The sequence below is a fragment of the Castor canadensis genome, chromosome 11 (assembly GCF_047511655.1).
Source record: "Castor canadensis chromosome 11, mCasCan1.hap1v2, whole genome shotgun sequence".
Taxonomy (NCBI): domain Eukaryota; kingdom Metazoa; phylum Chordata; class Mammalia; order Rodentia; family Castoridae; genus Castor; species Castor canadensis.
Window position 1 is genome coordinate 138,765,478 of NC_133396.1, and position 19,421 is coordinate 138,784,898.

General features: G+C 43.2%; 1 protein-coding gene and 1 long non-coding RNA gene across 6 annotated transcripts in view; one reads left to right on the top strand and one right to left on the bottom strand.

The window, feature by feature from the left end:
- LOC141413987 (uncharacterized) overlaps window positions 1-4,399 on the bottom strand; it is a 23,693-nt gene extending 19,294 nt beyond the window's left edge. For 2 of the 3 annotated variants that reach the window (XR_012439109.1, XR_012439107.1), the window contains exon 1: window positions 4,256-4,399. This is a non-coding gene — a long non-coding RNA (uncharacterized lncRNA). Of the gene's footprint in view, window positions 1-1,741; window positions 2,855-4,255 lie in introns of those variants that run through there. The other variant, XR_012439108.1, reaches the window with a different exon arrangement.
- Window positions 3,503-12,756, top strand: Zbtb18 (zinc finger and BTB domain containing 18). 3 transcript variants are annotated; one of them, XM_074048791.1, is made up of 3 exons: window positions 4,389-6,117; window positions 8,431-9,118; window positions 9,231-9,361. In XM_074048791.1, exons 1-3 carry the CDS (start codon window positions 6,105-6,107, stop codon window positions 9,238-9,240), a joined length of 711 nt encoding a protein of 236 aa, XP_073904892.1. In that variant the 5' UTR covers window positions 4,389-6,104; the 3' UTR covers window positions 9,241-9,361. The 3 variants fall into 3 exon arrangements, with proteins under 3 accessions (XP_020010176.2, XP_073904892.1, XP_073904891.1); XM_020154587.2 differs by lacking the exon at window positions 4,389-6,117 and adding an exon at window positions 3,503-3,646 and having other exon boundaries at window positions 8,431-12,756; XM_074048790.1 differs by having other exon boundaries at window positions 8,431-12,756.
- Window positions 12,757-19,421: the final 6,665 nt, after the last annotated feature.

Sequence of the window (19,421 nt, forward strand, 5' to 3'; positions counted from 1 at the left end):
GTGATTAAAAATCAGTCAGGCAGGGTGGGTAGTCCCAGATACTTGGGAGGCTAAGGCAGAAGGATCATTTGAGGCCAGGAGTTTGAGGCCAGCTGAGCTAAGGAGCTGTTGCCTCAAAAAAAAAAAAAAAAAAGAAAAAGAAAAGAAAAAGGAAAAAGCAGGCTAACTTCAGGTCATTTTTGTTATATTTTATAGTTGTCATAAATATCACACCTTGGTTTTAGTTATTTGCCTCTGTAATTTTTAAAGAAAAATTCTAATTATATGTGAATAAATTCATTAAATGTCAATATTCAAAAACTAGTTTCACAGGTAACTATTCAACATGATCTACTGTGTTAACTGTAATAAAAACACTGACTGATTTGAAAGATTTAGCTTGTGGTTCCTATTTAAAAAGTCAGACATTCATTTTATGGAGTTGGTCATCAAATTAAATTTTATTTGATCTGTCAGCATTTTATACTGTTAAATTGTTATTGGTTGAAATGCATGTTATTAAAATATAAAACTTGCTCCCTGGTAAGAAATCTAACCATTCATGGTTAGATTCTCTTTTCTTTTCTTTTTTTTTTAATCTCAGGACTCAGAAAAAAGCATGAATTAATTGAAAATGTACAGTAATGAAATTTCTACAAAGGGAAAGCAATGGTGTATTTTTGCAATAGCTTAGTGTCAGTACTTTGCACTTTAATTCATTGTGTGTGGGGAAAAAAGATTATTAGCTTTAAAACTTCAACTTTGTCAAGTAGTTTTATCATGGTTAACTTGCTCCACCTGTTGTATAGAGGCGACCAGACCCTACTTAGAGGATCTTACTTAAAGTGGGGGAGGGGGGTTTACATTCTGACTTTTTAATCTTCCTTGGTTCCAATGGATGTTGACTAAAAATAGTAATCACTCTGTACTAGGATACTTCTGACACCAATCATACTTTGTTTACAATTTGTATGTTGAAGACTTTCCAGAGAGAATTAACAGTATCATTTGTACAATAAATTCTTAAGACAGTTTAAATGAAGTCAGACAGTTAAAAAGGGGCAGAGAAAATAAAATTACACCAGTGACCTTGGATAATAGCGCTATGGAATTTATGGGGGGCAAATTGGATTCTTTAAATATCCATTTGATCTCTATTTCCTGGTTACCTATTCAACTTCCAAATGGGAGTAGTTTATAACTACTAGTCTATCTCTGGAGCTGTTATTCTACTTATAGGTACAGTCTGTAAAACCTTTTGTTGGAGCTGTAACTTTGCTCTGGACGCCATAGAATTGAGTGTCTAAGCTTCTTGTGACTAATCTGAATGCGCCATCTTCCTCCTGAATTTATTGCTTAATATCCTGACAGTACCAATTAGTGTTTATCCAGAGATGTTATTTTTCTTATTTTAAACTTTTAGTTGACGAGAATAAGCTTTAAGACGGCACACTTTTTTTTTCTCTTTTCTTTCTGTTTTTACTGAAATTGTTGGTGGAACACTCATTCCTTTTTTTTCTCATCCAGCAAGAACACTTATAAATTTCCCTAATGTGAAACATGTCAGAATGAAGTTGGGCCTTTTATAAGAAGACTGGAAAGACCCAGAATTCATGAAAGGCATGGATACAACAGACTTCATGGAATTAAAAACAAACAAACAAAAAACTGTAGCAATCAGGGAGAAGATAACCTTGACCTCAGTGATCAATAAGACAATAGGAACCTGTAAGGTTGATGAAGAGTGAGCATAAAATATTACCTCTCCCTCTAACCGGGTACCCAACACTATTTCAGTTCCAGGAATTTTGTGTGCTCCTCTTTCTTTCTTTCTTTCTTTCTTTCTTCTTTTCCTTCTTCATTAGCAATTCAACAAGTCTGATTTGCCCACACAATACTTTGAACTTACTTTACCCATTTAACATGGAGCAAAGCGAAGGCACGTTTTGCCAGTCGAAGGGTTTCCTGGCAAGTTGGTTAGCAACAGGCTTGCCAGTCCGGGTTCGGTCAGCAAATAAACAATTTCGAGTGCACTGGCTTCCTCATTGTGCAGTTTTCTGTTTTATTTTCTTGAGCCATCCCCCCATTTGTTATCCAACTTTTTACTTGCTTGTAATTCTTGCCTTAACAAGATTTCCAGCATCTCGCGAGCAGAAATTTCTACATTTTTTTATGGCTGGGGCAGTGATGCATAGTTTAACTGGGAAGAACAGGTACCGAGGAAAAGTTTATTCGAAACGGAGGGGAAAGGTTCACAGCATTCTTCCATCTTGCTTGGTGGTTTAAAGTTGTGGTTATGCCAATTCAGGAATCGGGCTAAAGTATCTGCAAGTATCAATTTTACTGACATGCTCTAAAATGTGGTCACTTGGGAGAACCTTTGCTTGTAACAATAACTGCAGAGGGGGACCCGGGGTTCTGGGAGAGCAGCGTGCGCTCAGCTCCGCCTGCAGCAGGACGCACGGACGCCCGGAGCTGCGGCCACCTCGCGGCCCCTGCGCACCTGGACGCGGGACACCGCAGGGCACCGCGGGAACACTCCGCAGTCCTGCGCCCCCGGGCAGGCCAGGACCTGGGCGGCGCCATGCACAGCGGGAGGGAGCCGCCTTAACGCCGGACTCGAGTCACCCGTGTCCCCGAGCGCCCGGCTTCCCGAGAATACCTGCGTAACTTAGTAGAGCAGACATGCCCTGGTATTTGAAAAGTGTATTTATGGTCGTCACGGTGCACAGCAAAAACCTTGCTTCACACCCCTAGAGTGCGCGGGCCTCGAGCCTGGAAACAAGCCCCTCCCAGCGCAGCTGTCGCCGCCGCCTGCGGGCTCCTTTCACTTTCTCACGGCCAAGTCACCCAGAGGGGCGCCGCTGCCGCCACCGCCGCTGCGCCCGCGGACTCCGCCCCGCGCCGCTCCGCTCGCGGCCCCCGCCCTCCAAGGCCCCGCCCATCCCAACAGTCCCTAGCTGCGATTGGCACGCGCGGGCGGCAGTTCCGGATCACCTCTCTTATTGGCTATGCCCTTCTGTCAGTCGGACTTTGGCCCACCGCCCCCTCCGCCCTCCTAAAACACTGTCTTCCTATTGGAAGAGTCTGGGGCCTGGGGGCGGGTAGAGAGCCCGGTCCTAGCGCTCTGGGTCAATCGCAGACGCCCGGCGCGGGGAGGGGGCAGGCAAGGGAGGAGAGGGGCGGGCTGGGGGAAAACATCTGGCCGGCGCCGCCGCGTGCGTGCGTGGTGCGTCCTCCGCCCCCTCCCTCCCCGCGGCCCCCACCGTCCTGCCCCCCCCCCGCCTCCCCCTCTCCCCCCCCCCCCCGGCCGGCCCGGCGGCTCCGCGCTCGCTCCCTCGCTCGCTCCCTCCTGTGTCTGGCAGGCTGCGGCCGCCGCTGGGCTGCTGCCATGGGGAGCCGTTGAGAGTGGGGCCCTCTTCGCTCCGCCGCGCGCCTCCGGCTGCCAGCGGGGGTGGGTGGGAGGGAGGGAGGGGCGGGGGGGAGCAGGCGACGGAGCCGGGATCGGGGGGCGGGGGGGCCGGGAGGGAGGGGGGCCCGAGGAGGAGGAAGCCCACCAAGTCCGGCGGCGGCGGCGGCGGCGGAGGCGGCCGGGAGGAGGAGGAGGAGGAGGAGGCGGAGGACGCGGCGGTGGCGGCGGGGACGCGGTGACTTAGGGCCGCTCCGTGTGAGTCCCGGTGCCGGCCCTCCGGCCCCTGACCCTGCGCCCCTCGGAGCCTGGGCCCCTGCGGGCGGGGGCGCCAGCTGTGCGGCCGCGGCCAGCCGGGCAGTGCGGGCGAGGGCGGGCCGGCCGGGGCGCCCCCGCGAGTGGAGTTAGTTTGTGGGGTTGGAGCTGTTGGGGCGGCGGGGGGCGGCGCAGCTGCGGGAGGCCCGGCGCGGGGACGGGGCCGCTGCAGCTGCGGGGTCGGGCGGGGTGCGGGCTCCCGGCTCTGCGCCGGGCCCCCCCACCCCCAAGGCCGGTGCAGCTGCGTGCGGCGCGGGGCGGGCTCCGGGCCGGTGCAGCTGCGGTGGCGCCTCCCGGGTGCGGAGGGCGGCGGGCTGGGGGAGGGGGCTTGGGAGCCGCCGCAGCTGCAGTGGCGCCCGGGACGGCCGCGGCTCCGGGGACCGGTGCAGCTGCAGTGGCGCCCGGTGCGGGGGGAGGCAGGGAGGGGGCCGCGGGGGAGGGCGCCCCTCCCGGGCTGGTGCGGTGGCCCGGAGGCACCGGGGGCTCGCGCGTGGCTGCGTCGGGGGAAGCGGTGGCAGCCACCTCCCCCCCCATCCCCCAGCTGCTTCTTACGACTTTTCTTTTGTTGTTGCCGTGACCCGGGTCTGTTTTCTCGGCTGTTGTTCAAGGTGTTTTCCTGCTGCACCGGCTCTCCGCCCTCCACCTCCTTCCCTGTGGTTTTAGCCTTCCTCTTTCCCCCGGTGCTTCTCGCACCGCGAACTACGGAAAGATTTGCATTTCTTTCCCCACTCCCCACCCGGCACCTCCGCCCCCCTCTCTTTGAGAAACAAAACCCCAACCTCACAAAACCCCTCTGGATCCGCGGTAGCGAGACGTGAATGGGGTTGATTTGTGGAGTGGGAGTCGCTGGCCCATTGCGGTACTTGGGGCTCATTAAACTGTCACTCACCCCCCCCACCCCACTGGGTAAATGGGGTGATTAATGTCTGATATGTTGGAATGGGGCGAGGGCATTGTGGAGAATAGGTTGTGGGGCTGGGAAGGAATTTGTCTCCAGAGTGCTCCTGAGCTAGTCGTCCAGAATTATGTCACCACCGTGAAGTTAGAGAAAGTTGGGTTTGTGACTTTGGGAAAGCCGGGACAGGATGGAGGTCTTGGGTTTTGTTACTCCAACTCTGTGCCACGGTTTTCTAATGAGAACCGAGTGGTTGTCGCCGGGCCTGGGACGCTTGAGCCCCAGGCCCCAGCTCCTCTATTCACCCTCCCAAGAGTCTCTGAAGATGTGTCTGACATTCATAGATGTCGCAGCACCTTCCAGGGCACTGGGCGACCCAGCCCGATTACGTTACCATTTCATCAGCCACTGGGAAAGACCCACAAACTAGCTAAAAAGTTCCCAAACTCACCAGACCTGCCCCCCCCTCCAAGGTTTTCTTGTGATCACGAACATTCCGAGTGACGTCTCTCCCCTCCACCCCCCAATAAAAAAGACTGTTATGGACATAGATCAAGGGGAAGATAAGGTTCTGCTTTTTCTGAGCAGGGAGTCAGGTCAGATATACAGGTGCAGCATTCATTTTAAGTGACTGTAGCAGGTTGTATCAGTTTATTAATTTGTCTCATTGAACTAAAATACTTTCCAGGATTTCAGAAAGTGCAGTTTCAGCTTGTTGATACTGAAAGTTGAAATTTGCATTAGCTGTGGCAGTGTGAGAAATATTCTTGAGAGGTAGTTGTAGATCAGTTGTTAACTAAGAGTGAAATAATAAGGTGAACCAGGCTGAAGTAATAGTTCTTAATAAGTCTGCCAACATTTCCGAGACTATACCATTATCTCTGCAGGGAAAAAAAAGTGCAGTACTAACGTTGAAATGGGACTGGAGATGTCAAATGGGTTGCTTTAAAAATATCCCTGAGCTGCCTTTGAAACTAACGTTGGAGTTGAATAAAAGTGAATCTGGATTTCCTGAATAGCACCGTGGCTTGAGTGTGCTGTCAGTATGTGAGCCAGTCCACCAACTTAAGACAGAAGTGTTGCTATTCCATAAATACAGCAGAACTCCATATGCTGAGTTTTTCAATTTCTTCTGTTAGAAAGTTTGGAAAAAAAGGAAGACTTTGAAGTATTTTGTTTATACTAACAGAAGAGAAAAGTTCTCCTAAGAAAAAGCTGGTGGCAGGAGTGTAGAGGAGTAGCATATGGCATTAAAAGGAGCACAGCTGGAGGTAGCATTTCCATCTGAACATGATGTCAGAGCAGCTGACAGCCTGCCATCCCTCAGCCTTTTATTCTAACACACAGACAGGGAGCTAGTGTGTGCGGATCTGTGGTGGAGAAGGTATCTCATTCCTCTCCAACAACATCTCCACTTTGCATCTGTCTCTCTTAGTCTGCTTTTTTTCCACCGATGTAACAGACCTGGAGCCAGCAAGACTCAGAGGAGAGGACTTAATCAAGTTTATGTGTCCTAAAGGTAGGAGTAGAAGAGATTGCATTGAGCATCTTTCTGTTTTGTTTATTTGATTTTTTAAAAAATAAATCACATTACTTTTCTAATCCAGTTTAGGAACAATACATGAAATTGAGTATAAAGTGACAGTCTTACTGGAGTTGAAGGTCTTGGGCTTGCTTAATTTTAATTTTTATCCCATTTACTTGAGCAAGGGAAATTAATACACAGAAATATTTCAAGTTTTGTGATGTTTAGAAAGGCTTTGAAATACTGCTTTTTGAGCTCACTTTGGATTAAAATGCCTTTTTGTTGTTCACTGCTACTTAGATTGCTTTTGCTTGGGGTGGGGGAGAAATAGTAAACTGTCTGGAATCCAGCATTCAAACTTACATGAGAAGATTACTCTAGTTAAGAAGCTAGGTGGTTGTGTAATTAATTCCACTGTGAAACTTTATTCTTCAAAACATTCAGCAGCACTGCTGAAACATACAGCTGTAGTGCTTTTGAAACCGGAGGTTTTTTAAGAAGAAGAAAAAAAAACTTTTGTCCCCAGGAGAATAGTTTGACTGGTTTCCTCATTTCTCTTTCAGATATATATTTAAGAGATCTTTTATTTCAGCATAACAATAATTATTTGCAGGAGTTTTTGTGTTAGTGACTAATTTAGAACTTGTAGATTTGAGCTGCCTGAATTGGCCAGACAGCTGTAATCGCACTCCTCTATTCTTAATCTCTTTATCTGGGCAGCAGCTGCCATATGGCCACAGTCAGCTGGATCAGATGTTTATAAGCTTCCTTCTTCGTCCCTCTCTGTCCTCTCAGCCTCCTAATTTGATCACGGCTACCTTGTGAGCTGCCCTCCAATCTTTATTTTTAGCCCTCTCAAGGATTAGGATTGATGTTAGCTGTGGGGCACTTAAAGTGATTGTATTGTAAACCTTGGTTTATTCTAGTGGTGGCATCTTGCAGAATGTATCTGGGTTTAAGTTGAAAGTTTTAGTCTATCTCAAACAGAGTATAGAGGAGAAGGGAAGTCGCTTCTGAATATTAATGTCGTATCTATCCCCAAAATGAACTTGCTGAGACGGATGGTCTGGAGCCTTCGTTCTGGTCTGGAAAGGGGAAGTCAGGTTCTCTTTATTTTTAAGGGGTTTACCCAGTGCAGTTGGATTTTGACCCTTTTTACATCTTTGCCTTTCCTCTCCTTTCACCCTCCCTCACCAGAAAACAATGAAAAGAAGCAGAATTGAAAGAATAGAAACTAGTGGGAAAACAAAATATAACAAGTTATGTTGAAACAAAGTATTTTTTTTACTGGTGAGGCAAGGAAGAACCTGGAAAAAAAAAAAAAGTTTCTCTTCTCTAGGAGAGAGGCTTCATCTCCCCAAATGTTGAATCTATGTGAAGTTTCGCATTTAAGAGTTGTATTCCTTTATTTTTAAAAGTTTAAATTAATTTTAATATGGAACTTGTTTTACCTTATAGCAGATCAAAGTTCAATGAGAATTTTCAGAGTTAAATAAAGCCCCTCTGGAAGTTAATACTGTGGAAGTACAGATCCTACAAAGAAATAGAACCATTTTTTTTTCTCAATTCATTAAAAAAAAAAATCTTTGGATTTGTTCAGAGTAAAGATGATCTTTTCCATCTGTTGATGTAGTTCCTTCTGATCTCGTCCATGTGTGCCATACCTGCAAATCTTAGACATCAACATCTGTTTTTATACACAGGGTTTTTGTTGTTGTAACACTCTGACTTTAAAAGTAAGTTGTTTGCTGATTTCTGGACTAATTATGCAATTTCTTTTTTTTTTTTTTTTTAATTCTTGATTCAGCCAAATGGGTGTGTGTTTAAACTGTGCTTTCTAAGTACAGTCAGGTATCACAAGTGATAAAATAACTTTTCTTGAATCTAGGATATGTCTGGGACTTTCCTTTGTTTTTATGAGTTGTACCCTTTGAAACTAAGCGTATCTTGCAGGTTTTGTGGGACATAATTTGATGAGTAGAGTTAAATTCTTAGGAAGGAGAGCTGGATTTGTGTTCTCAGTAAGAAGCTGTAGTTAACTGATGGCTTTAAAAACTTCACCAAAAGTTCGGGAAGGTGGGGGTGCTTCGCAGAGCATTTGGCTAGGCTAAGGAAGTTTGCAAAGTGACGGTTTTTCTTCTGGTGACTAGGTCTTGCTGTGTGATTTGGTAATCCTTGGGCTATGAGCTGATTAACATTCAGGGATGCCTACTGTGTCAGCCAGGGCAGAATTATTTTTTATATGGGGACTGGAGCACTGAAATGATTTCCTAAGCAGGCTCTAATGAGAAACTCCTCTCTTCCCAGGTTATGAAGACAGCATGGAGTTTCCAGACCACAGTAGACATTTGCTGCAGTGTCTGAGCGAGCAGAGACACCAGGGCTTTCTTTGTGACTGCACTGTTCTGGTGGGAGATGCCCAGTTCCGAGCGCACCGAGCTGTGCTGGCTTCGTGCAGCATGTACTTCCACCTCTTTTACAAGGACCAGCTGGACAAAAGAGACATTGTTCATCTGAACAGCGACATTGTTACAGCCCCCGCTTTCGCTCTCCTGCTTGAATTCATGTATGAAGGGAAACTCCAGTTCAAAGACTTGCCCATTGAAGACGTGCTAGCAGCTGCCAGTTATCTCCACATGTATGACATTGTCAAAGTCTGCAAAAAGAAGCTGAAAGAGAAAGCCACCACTGAGGCCGACAGCACCAAAAAGGAAGAAGACGCCTCAAGTTGTTCTGACAAAGTCGAGAGCCTCTCGGATGGCAGCAGCCACATGGCCGGCGACCTGCCCAGTGATGAAGATGAAGGTGAAGATGAAAAACTGAACATCCTGCCCAGCAAAAGGGACTTGGCAGCGGAGCCTGGGAACGTGTGGATGCGATTGCCCTCCGACTCGGCAGGCATCCCCCAGGCAGGCGGAGAGGCAGAGCCACACGCCATAGCAGCTGGGAAAACAGTAGCCAGCCCCTGCAGCTCAACAGAGTCTTTGTCCCAGAGGTCTGTCACCTCCGTGAGGGATTCGGCAGATGTTGACTGTGTGCTGGACCTGTCTGTCAAGTCCAGCCTTTCAGGAGTTGAAAATCTGAACAGCTCTTATTTCTCTTCACAGGACGTGCTGAGAAGCAACCTGGTGCAGGTGAAGGTGGAGAAAGAGGCGTCCTGTGATGAGAGTGATGTTGGCACTAATGACTATGACATGGAACATAGCACTGTGAAAGAGAGTGTGAGCACTAACAACAGGGTACAGTATGAGCCGGCCCATCTGGCCCCTCTGAGGGAGGACTCGGTCTTGAGGGAGCTGGACCGGGAGGACAAAGCCAGCGACGACGAGATGATGACCCCTGAGAGCGAGCGTGTGCAGGTGGAAGGGGGCATGGAGAGCAGCCTGCTCCCCTACGTGTCCAACATCCTGAGTCCCGCGGGCCAGATCTTCATGTGCCCTCTATGCAACAAAGTCTTCCCCAGCCCGCACATCCTGCAGATCCACCTGAGCACGCACTTCCGCGAGCAGGACGGCCTGCGCAGCAAGCCCACCGCCGATGTCAATGTGCCCACGTGCTCGCTGTGTGGGAAGACGTTCTCGTGCATGTACACGCTCAAGCGCCACGAGAGGACTCACTCGGGGGAGAAGCCCTACACGTGCACGCAGTGCGGCAAGAGCTTCCAGTACTCCCACAACCTGAGCCGCCACGCCGTGGTGCACACCCGCGAGAAGCCCCACGCCTGCAAGTGGTGCGAGCGCAGGTTCACGCAGTCCGGAGACCTGTACAGACACATCCGCAAGTTCCACTGTGAGTTGGTGAACTCCTTGTCGGTCAAAAGCGAAGCACTGAGCTTGCCCACTGTCAGAGACTGGACCTTAGAAGATAGCTCTCAAGAACTTTGGAAATAATTTTATATATATATATAAATTATATATATATATATATATACATATACATATATATACATAGATCTCTATATAGTTGTGGTACGGTCTAAAAGCAGTCTTGTTTCCTGGAACTAAAAAGTTGGGATCTTAACTTGTTTTTTGCACTTTAGAATAATAGCATGAGAATCTCACTAATTTAGCATTCTGATAAAAGAGACTTAGAGCAAGTCAGAGAATAGAGAGGTGTCTTTCCTTTGAAGGATAGGCTAAGGAAGCCAGTAAGAACCTTCTCAACAAATTGTCCTATCACAAATGCTTTCATATGGCTTAATTTTGTCAACACTGCATTGTCTTTGAGCTTTTGTGTGTGTGTGTGTGTGTGTGCCCCACAACATTCTCTTTTCTTTCTTTTTTTTTTTTTTTTTTTTGGTTTTGTTTTGTTTTGTTTCACTTTTTAAAGTAGAAAGAAATCCCCCTCCAGTGTTATTAGCCTCTTTCTCTGTCTCAAATTGCATGAATCTTTTCTGGCTGTTGGAAACCTGAATGCTTTTAGACCCAAATGGAAATTTTCTGAAATGCTGGATTATCTATTTTTAAACAAGCAGTTGACTTAAACTTTCTAGTGGCAACTTCTGGTTTTCTGACGGTTCCCAGTGAGTGGGATTCTGCAGTACACTGGGATCACTGGGACACTGTCTTTGTGAAGGTTGCTTGGGATGAAAAGGATAGTGCAGCTTCAGCAGTGTTGAACTGTGTGTTTAAAAATGTGAATTACTGTTCTTGTATACTGTAATTGATTACACGGGCTGGGGGGGTGTCAAAGAACTTGACAGGTTGTGTTGATGCTCTTAGTTGAGTCTTGAAAAGTAAATATTAACGCTACAGAAATGCATGAGTTTCAATATATTTTTTGTCTTTGTTTGCATTGTATAACTTTAATGAGTGAGTTTAAAACTATTTAATTTCTTAGAAAAATAGCACCATTTGGAAAAAACCTGGTGTTATGAAGAACGTAAATGCACTGTTTTTATTTTTATTTTATATAATTTAAATTTAAATTGACTTTCCCACTGTCTTTAAGTTGAAACTGTTAAGCTGAATAAAAACTTAAGCTGCAAATTGAAAACTTTGCTATATAACAAGGAACATATAAATGTTTACAAACGGCTTAAAGGTTTGCATGTGCAGTGTGCATTTATAACAAACTTCTAATTGCACAGAACCCATGCCAGCTCAGAGTTTAGGTGTACGCATTTACTCAGTTGAGCATCTTTAGAATAACTACTGCACAAATTGACAATAGGTCATTCTCTCTTTCTTTTTTTTGTGCCTCCTTTCTTTTTCTCCCCTTCTTCCTTACCCTCCCTTTTCTGCCCCCCCCCCCCCCCCCACTCATGAAAAGATTCTATGGACTGAAAAAGCCCCAGGCTGAAAGGACTGGACTGCCTTGATTGACAGGGGAAGGGGTTAGTAGACCATGTGTGTCGGCAGCAGAGGCTGCAGCCCAGTGTACGGCTTGATGACCTGCACGCGGGCGAAAGCGTTTTGCACAGTGTTTGTTTTCCTGTCTTGCACTTACAAATAAGGTCTATGGGAGGAGCATGGAGGACATTTGCTGGTTTCCTTCTTTTAAAATTGTTTTTGTTTAAGATTTGATCGCCTTAACTACTGTAAACAGCCTATTTTTGTGCTTAAGATACTGAATGGAAAACTCCATTGTGTGTTGCTGGACTGTTTTGGAAATATTTGGTCAAACGTGTGTTAATTTGGCTGTAATTGCATTTAAAGCAAACAAACAAACAAAAAAGCTGTGAAAAATGGCCTTGGAGCATTGTCTTTAGTTACTTGAAGAGTTTCTAGTTTTTTTTTTTTTTAAATACAGTTTATGTTAAATAATTTGTATTAATTTAGAGAAGACAATCAATGTCTGTGAGAAAACGGACTTTCTTTTGGATTTTCTTTTTGTGGTCGTTGTGAGTGATTGCTTTTTCCTTTACTTAGTTTCACATTCTTCCTTTGTTCGAAAACTTAGACTGACAACTAGCTTTGACAATCACAGTCTGTTTTATTTTCCTGAGGGGAATAACTTATAATGCTGTTTAGTTTTGTACTATTGGTGTGTTGGTGAATTTTTAAACTGTGTGCTAACTGCAATAAATTATATGAACTGAGAATTTCCTGTGTGTCTTTGTGTTATGATCACGTATGATATAGGTTCCAAGTATAGTATGTGGCATCTTTATTTTAATATCAGTTCTTTTCAGTTTATGAAGTTATTAGGATGCCTTAGGTCACCCAAATGGGAATATCCAACCTTTCTAATCAATTAAGAAGATATTATATGCACATTTACAACAGTATGACCCATTTTCTATAGTGTACCTCATGAAAGCTGAGCTAATTCCCTAGAAAACTGTAAAGCCTTCAAACTTTGGTGGCAGCATAGGTTTTACCTGACACGAGGTACAATTGCTAATCCGTACACAGCCCTAGTCACTTTTCATGTGTAATCTTACTCAAAGTCGATGGGTCAAATCTAGTCTCCTGTGTTCTGTTTCAGTGGAAAATTGAAGGAGACCTGATGTCTTCATTTGGGAGACTGCTTGGCTAATGAGTGGACTTCTAGGCAATTGAATTAGCAGGCATTCAATCGTTCAAAAAATGTCCGTCCTTTCTGTTGCTGGGAGACCTTGTAAGGTCCTAGGTTTTTAATTTTGCAGTTGTAATTTTAAGATGTATTTAAAGTGCACTATTAAAAGAACTTCATTCTCTTTGTGATTGTCCAAACTTCATGCCTGTCTTGTTGGGTATGTATGTGTCAGGGTGAGAATTGTTCCTGGTTGACCTAAGGTGTTGGCAACACTCAGGTGTGGACAGGACTTTGAGGAATTGTCACAAACTGCCCTAGATGGAACCCAGAGACAGGCACTCACCTGAGAGGTTGTGTAAATCCTGAAATCTATAACCCTCCCTCATTCCCAATCCTCTAGACCACTATGAAAATAGTAGTTTTAAAAACTGCTGTCGGGCTGACAGAGTGGCTCAAGAAGTAAGAGCATGAGTCTCTTTGAGTTCCAACCCCAGTGCCACCAAAAAATTAAAAAATTACATACTGCTGTCAAACACATTTATATAAAGTGACCTACAGTAAGGTTAATATTCTACAGAAGTGGAATGTGAGATCCAGAGCTTGGAAATGCACCATTTATGAGCTCCTCGTGACTTTGGATAGGAAGCCACAAAGATTTTACCATAAAGCACAATCGAAAATTTGTAACTTGGAGTCCTCATTCCCTTTTTAATTGGAAAAACAGTATTTAATTATATGTAGATCAACTTGATTTTAGGCAACCAAATTTTTCACATAAAAGAGGACCATACATTTGGCCTCCATCAAGTCATTTCTTGAATGGTTACAACTTGCAAAAAAAGAAAGTGGTGCTTTTTATCTTGCTGTAAGTAGAGTCCTTTGCCACTGAAAGGCAAAGTATCTCGGAGCTCCCTGAAGATGTTGGGAGTTCACTTTATTATTTAATCCCACTGACCAACCACTTTCAATTGAGCACATTAACAAGCTTAACAGGATGTTCTCATAAAAACAATATTCCGACACGAGATCTGGAAATAACTTCTTAAAACATTGCAAAACTAGAATAGCAGGTTACACAAATTGCATGTTTGATAAGTGAAATGCAACATTCAGTTGTTTATTTGCTACATTGAAGAACGAAAACTAGTTTTTCATGTAATCATGTTGGAAACCATTAAAATTGATCCCCCGTTGACATCTGGCTGATCCATGAGTCTATGGTAAAGAATGGTTTCACTTACCTTCGAACACATCTGTTCCCTTTGGATAATCAACCATGCGCTGCATCACTGTGGGCCCAGCATTGGGTGCTAGGTGTACCCTGGAGAATATCCAAGAAGTGTTAAAACGTTAAGGATGCTGGTTTTAGATTTCCTTTCTAGTTAATTGTGCTATCAGATTAGCAGATGAATCAAGTAGTTTTTCTTCAACATGAATATCTACAAACAGATTTTTGGACGGTTAGAAGAAGGTGAACACTATATTAAAATTATATAAATTATAACTTTAATTTATATAATTATGTAATAGCACACATAAAAATGACTGAAATACTCATTTTTCTAAATAAATCTTTGATTTTGGACTACCATCAATGAAAATGGTTATTTTTTTTAACTCAAGAAATAACTTTACTTGGAATCTTGAATTTCCAAGTTTTATAGATACACACAAAATATATTAAAAACAAGAAATCCTATTTTACTAGGTAAGGGTTTTAAGGCCTTAAGATTTCCAAATCTCCTGCATTGAACTATTTTATTCCTATAAAGCTTAAAATGTTCTTGGGTTTCTAACAAAGTGAAAGAAACTTGTGCATGCTGCTGGGTAGAAAAGTAATTTAAAATTTTAATTGTAGATACTGATCTAAATTTTTGCTAACATTATTCATTGCAATGTTTAAAATTACGTAAAGGTACAGGGCAACAGGTAAGGGTGATTTTTGAAATGCAGGACCGAAAGGCTTCACCCGTCCTCATTTAAGTCCTCTGCCATTAAAATCTTAAAGATCAGAGCATCTTTCAGAATAAAGTACTAGTTCTATTTTTTAAAAGCATACAGCTTTTAGGAATTTCATTTTGGCTAGAGTCCAGGTTTATTACACTGACAGGATTTTGTCCCTTATGTTGGAATTTTTCTATCGCTTGCCTACAGAAGCATAGCGAAGTATCTTCGTTCATGATCTTTTGGTCTAATGTACACCTACTTAGCTTTAGACTGCAGGGCAACTTAGTTCCATAAAAAGAAACATTTTGTGTTTCTAGCCCCCACAGCCTGGCTTAAATTTTCACAGTACTGTAAACGTTTAGCAAAGCAGTCAGATCTTACTGATACACTTGAGATGTACAACCATTAATTCATTTTCAGAAACACTTCAGAAATTAAATTTTTAGTGTTTTTGCAAACCAACGCCTTACTAATTAACTTTTGTAATTTCTTGTGGAAGAAGCTGAACTTCAAATGAAAAACATTGTGAAGAGGAAGGATAAGATAGAGATGAATCAAGGGCTTGGAAAGCTTTTTGTTTTGAATTCAAATACCTTGTATCTGCTTATAAATTATTGAATTAGTTGTCTAGATAATTCAGGCACATAGAATAGTGTTTTCCTGAAAGATTTAAGCTCTTGAAAGAAATCAGAATTTTTTTGAGGGATGAATTATCCAGTTACCTTTTCTAATTCTGTTCTAATGTTTACTGATTTGCCGTTGGTCACAATTCCTCATTCTATGTGAGCACAATGCATAATACTTTTCTTTGGTTGAACGGTGGTTTACAAAAAAAAAATCTTTCAAAACCAGAAATTTTCTTGAATTGGTGGCCACTTATGTGGACATTAGGTATCTCCTTTCCTAATCTTTAGCAATGGATTGGCAATTAAGCTTGCGACTTGACGCATTCTCTAGTTAGTTTGGCAGGAGAGGAATGAAAACCCAATTTGGCTTTAAAATGTAGCTCATTTAGTTAGGAACAGTTTCAGTGAGGACATTTAGAGTGGCTTTGAGAGGCCGTGCAACATTCATAGAGTCCATTGACGGAAATGACTGACTTCAGTTCGTTATGGTTTCTATAGTTAATCATTAAACCAAGTGGCTTTTATTAAGTGTCAGTACTTTATATGACTTTACAGGAATTTTTAAAAGTCATATTGTCCCAAATCTCCAACTTTGTAAAAAGTATATTTATAGTTAATATGACATGGCACATGGAAGATGGCTTGGGCTATTGGTAAAATATGTGTAGAATAGATGAACTCTGCTATCTTAATTCATACTGCATGTATGATGGTATTGAACTTGAAAGGCTAGCATAATCATACTTACCTGTGCTGCGTCAGGCCAGAGCTAGATTTTGATGCATGACAGAGCTTAAAAGCGTGTAATTTATAATTTATAATTTATAAACATATTAATTAAAACTATAAAAAGGACACTTCACATAATTGAAAATCACACTCAGTGCAGTTCACTTTACTTTGGAGAGGATTATTAAAGACTGTAGCAGTTTTGTATGTCGAATGTTCTGAGATGACCTTCAAAGTTAAAGAGTATTTAGGCTTTTTATCTGAACCTCTTAAATTTTGTGTTTTCAAAAGAGACTCAAAACATACCTATACCTTTTTGGAGGACCTTTACTTTGGAACTGTATGACATACATGAGCTGTTTGATAATTACAAAATGACAATTGTGTGCTTTCTCGACAGACAGCAATGCCTCCTAAGGAGGTCTATTTGGGCAGTTTCGAAAAAGCACAATAGTGCAGTAATAGATAATGAAAGGATAACATTCATGGCGTGTGAGCTACCAGAGAAGTTAGAGTCATCTATTTATATTTAGTGTAAAAAAATTCCATTTTTTCTAATTTATAAGCCTCACTGTCACTTAACATCCTCACCAAATAGACGAAATCTGAGCATAAAACCATATCCCAAGAAAGCCTAATTTGTATAGTTGTTTCTAAAAGTACCTGGTGTTGAGAAAGAGGGTCTCATGTGAAAGCAGGAGGCAGGCAGGAGGCCTGGAAATGTTTGTATTCAGAACAGAGTGATTGTGAGTGAGCCTTAGTGTAGAACCTAAGATTGCTCCAAAGAACCTGCTGTCTGGCAGATGGAATATTCCCTTAGGTTCTGATTTTTGTTGAGACTCAAACTAAAATCCCTACTTTGTAGTCTGCCCTGTAAGTTTCTCAATGTCCTTTTATTTACCATAGGAGGGTAAATTTTATGCATCAAGCGATTTTTGACACCATTGCATAACTGAGTTTTCCAGCCAAGTTGTTTTTTTATCTTTCTACCATTTTGGAAAAATGGAAACAAATTTGAAACGAAAACCTCATCTCCTATTGGCCCTAGATATCACCTTGTGTAGCAGCAAGCCACATAAATCCACGGAGGGAGGTCTGAGCACGCAGCAGCTTTTCTGGGGCTCATTTAACAATCAGCATCAACTGGATGAAATTCTTAGGTTAAGGGGAAAAAAAATTAGGGAATATGTTAGGGCACAAAGAAGTTTTGCTTTTCATAGTAAGTGTGAAGTCTAGAAAATGTGGTGATGTCTCACGTTCTATTTATATGTTATTTTACTCGAGGGATGCCTCAAAGCCGCACTAGAACCACTTCTGTGCAAAAGGGGGAGGGAGTGAGAATTTGTCATCATTTATTCAGTTTGCTTTGTAAAGGTGCTTATCTTGCAGTAAAAAATAACACTTCAGTCAAATGTGACAGGTGGTCTGTAGGCTTGACCAGCATGGAAAGATATTAAGTGATTGACGTGTTTTTTGCTGAAGTCAGTCAAATAATGCCCTCAAATAATGAGGTGATCAGTCCTCATGTTATGTTTATTTACTAATACATATAGGCTTTTTATCTCTCCTAAAATAATACAACAGTGAAGCGGCATAAACAGAAATAAATACAAGCTTACATCTGTATCGTGGGTCTTAAAATTTGCATTCTGGACTGGTTGTCTTAGAAATAATGCATTAATTTTGTTACTCAAATTATATAAAAAAAAAATCTAAGGGCCAAAATGGACTAATTCTTCTTCATGATGGGAAGATCTCTGGTTATGTCTGCTCTTCCCTTATCTGTGGCAGCCTGGTGCATTCTTCCACACAGAGAATGATGTAGACTCACAAATAGAGGAGAAGAGGCAGAAATGACTTCCAGTACACCCTCCCTAGGGGCAGGAGTGGGCCAGGGCCAGGCGTGGGGGGGAAGGGACTAGGGCTCTTTGCAGACACTTTACACATTCCTCAGACCTTTGGTAGCTATGGCTTTAGAGACATGATTCTTTCTTTAGAGGCACACGGAGGTCAAAGTCATTGCTCCAGGTGCATCTCTGACCAAGTCTGAATCTGAAATCGATGTTCTGGTTGTGCTTCAGTCAGAAAATTTGCATTACGCAGCTATGCAGTTCTCGCGATTACACTTAACCATTGTCTGATACATACGTTACATTTATATGGATGTATATAATGTGGATGTAAGATTGGAATGATGCTATTTCTTTTCTCAACCTTGACCCTATCACTTCTTTAACAAATGTCTACAGCGGGGCGTTCTGGGCCGGTGTCAGAGCTGTCTTGGCGACCTCTCTCAACTTCTGGCTCCTCGAGAGCTGAAATCCTGGCAGGATTCTACCGACTGACACACTCTCCCTCAAGCTCCCAGCTCCGAAAGGGCTGCTAGGGTTTCCAAAACATGTTATTTGTTCAGCCACAACGAGGCACTGCTCCGTGCAGGCAGGGAGCTGCAAGGGCTGTCAGAGAAATGCTGGACGCGAGGAGGCAGAGAGGGAGCACAGGAGGGCGACCGAGGTGCCAGCCAAACAGGACCTCAAACTTGCTTTGCTGATGAAATGGGAGAGTGGAACACATTTCCTCTTAATCTGAAAATTGGCCTTGACTCCTTGGAATGTTTCTCGCCTCCTCTCAGCATCACCTACTGGAAAGAGGCTCAAAGGAAAGTTGGGATGACAGATCCACACGATACCCGAGGAATTCCACTCTGCTACCTTCACTTCTGCATGTGTAAGACCAGAACGACAATACCAGGCACTCCTTCCTTAGAGCAATTGGAAATAAACAGACAAAGTCTTAAGGACTCAGACAAAAGATGTCTGTAAATTTGAGGTGACAACACTATTACAATTATTATTTTCACGCCAAAATGAAATTTTTCCTTCTTAGAAGGCCTTCCCACCCATTCAGATTTTTTGGTTTTTGGGGTTTTTTTTTTGGCAGTGCTGGGGATCAAACCCAGGGCTTCATACATGCCAGGCAAGCACTCCACCACTGAGCTACACCTCCAGTCCATTCAGATTTTTTAAAGTGGATTTTTACAATTTAAATTCATTGAGCACTAACAATTTCAACTTTATTTCAGTAAGCAGACAATTTCTGTATGGAAGGTGAAAGTTAAAGTATCGTAGTAATGAAAGATTCCCTGTTCTCAAGTAGACCTGTAGGCATGTACACATTTAGGTGTGCAAACCTCATAACTTGGATGACATTTTTGGTTCCTTTTGACAGATCTTTCAAAGTCCTTCCAATTACTCTGGTCCAAAAGTCTAAGTTGAGTACAGATACATTCCTTTAGTCTGAAGACACCGAGACTGAAAGCCTTCCTGGTTCACGTTCACTCGTGTACCATAAATATAACAGCCACTACAATGAGTACATATAATGACAACAAACAGGTTTAAGTCCCCAGGGAAGCCCACGTATTAAAGCAATTTAAATGATTCACTCCCATCTTACCAGTAGAAGGTGGCACACACATGCCAGACGGGAGCTCAGAGCAGCTCGTGTCAGCCCCCTGTCATCTACGTGCTCTTTTAT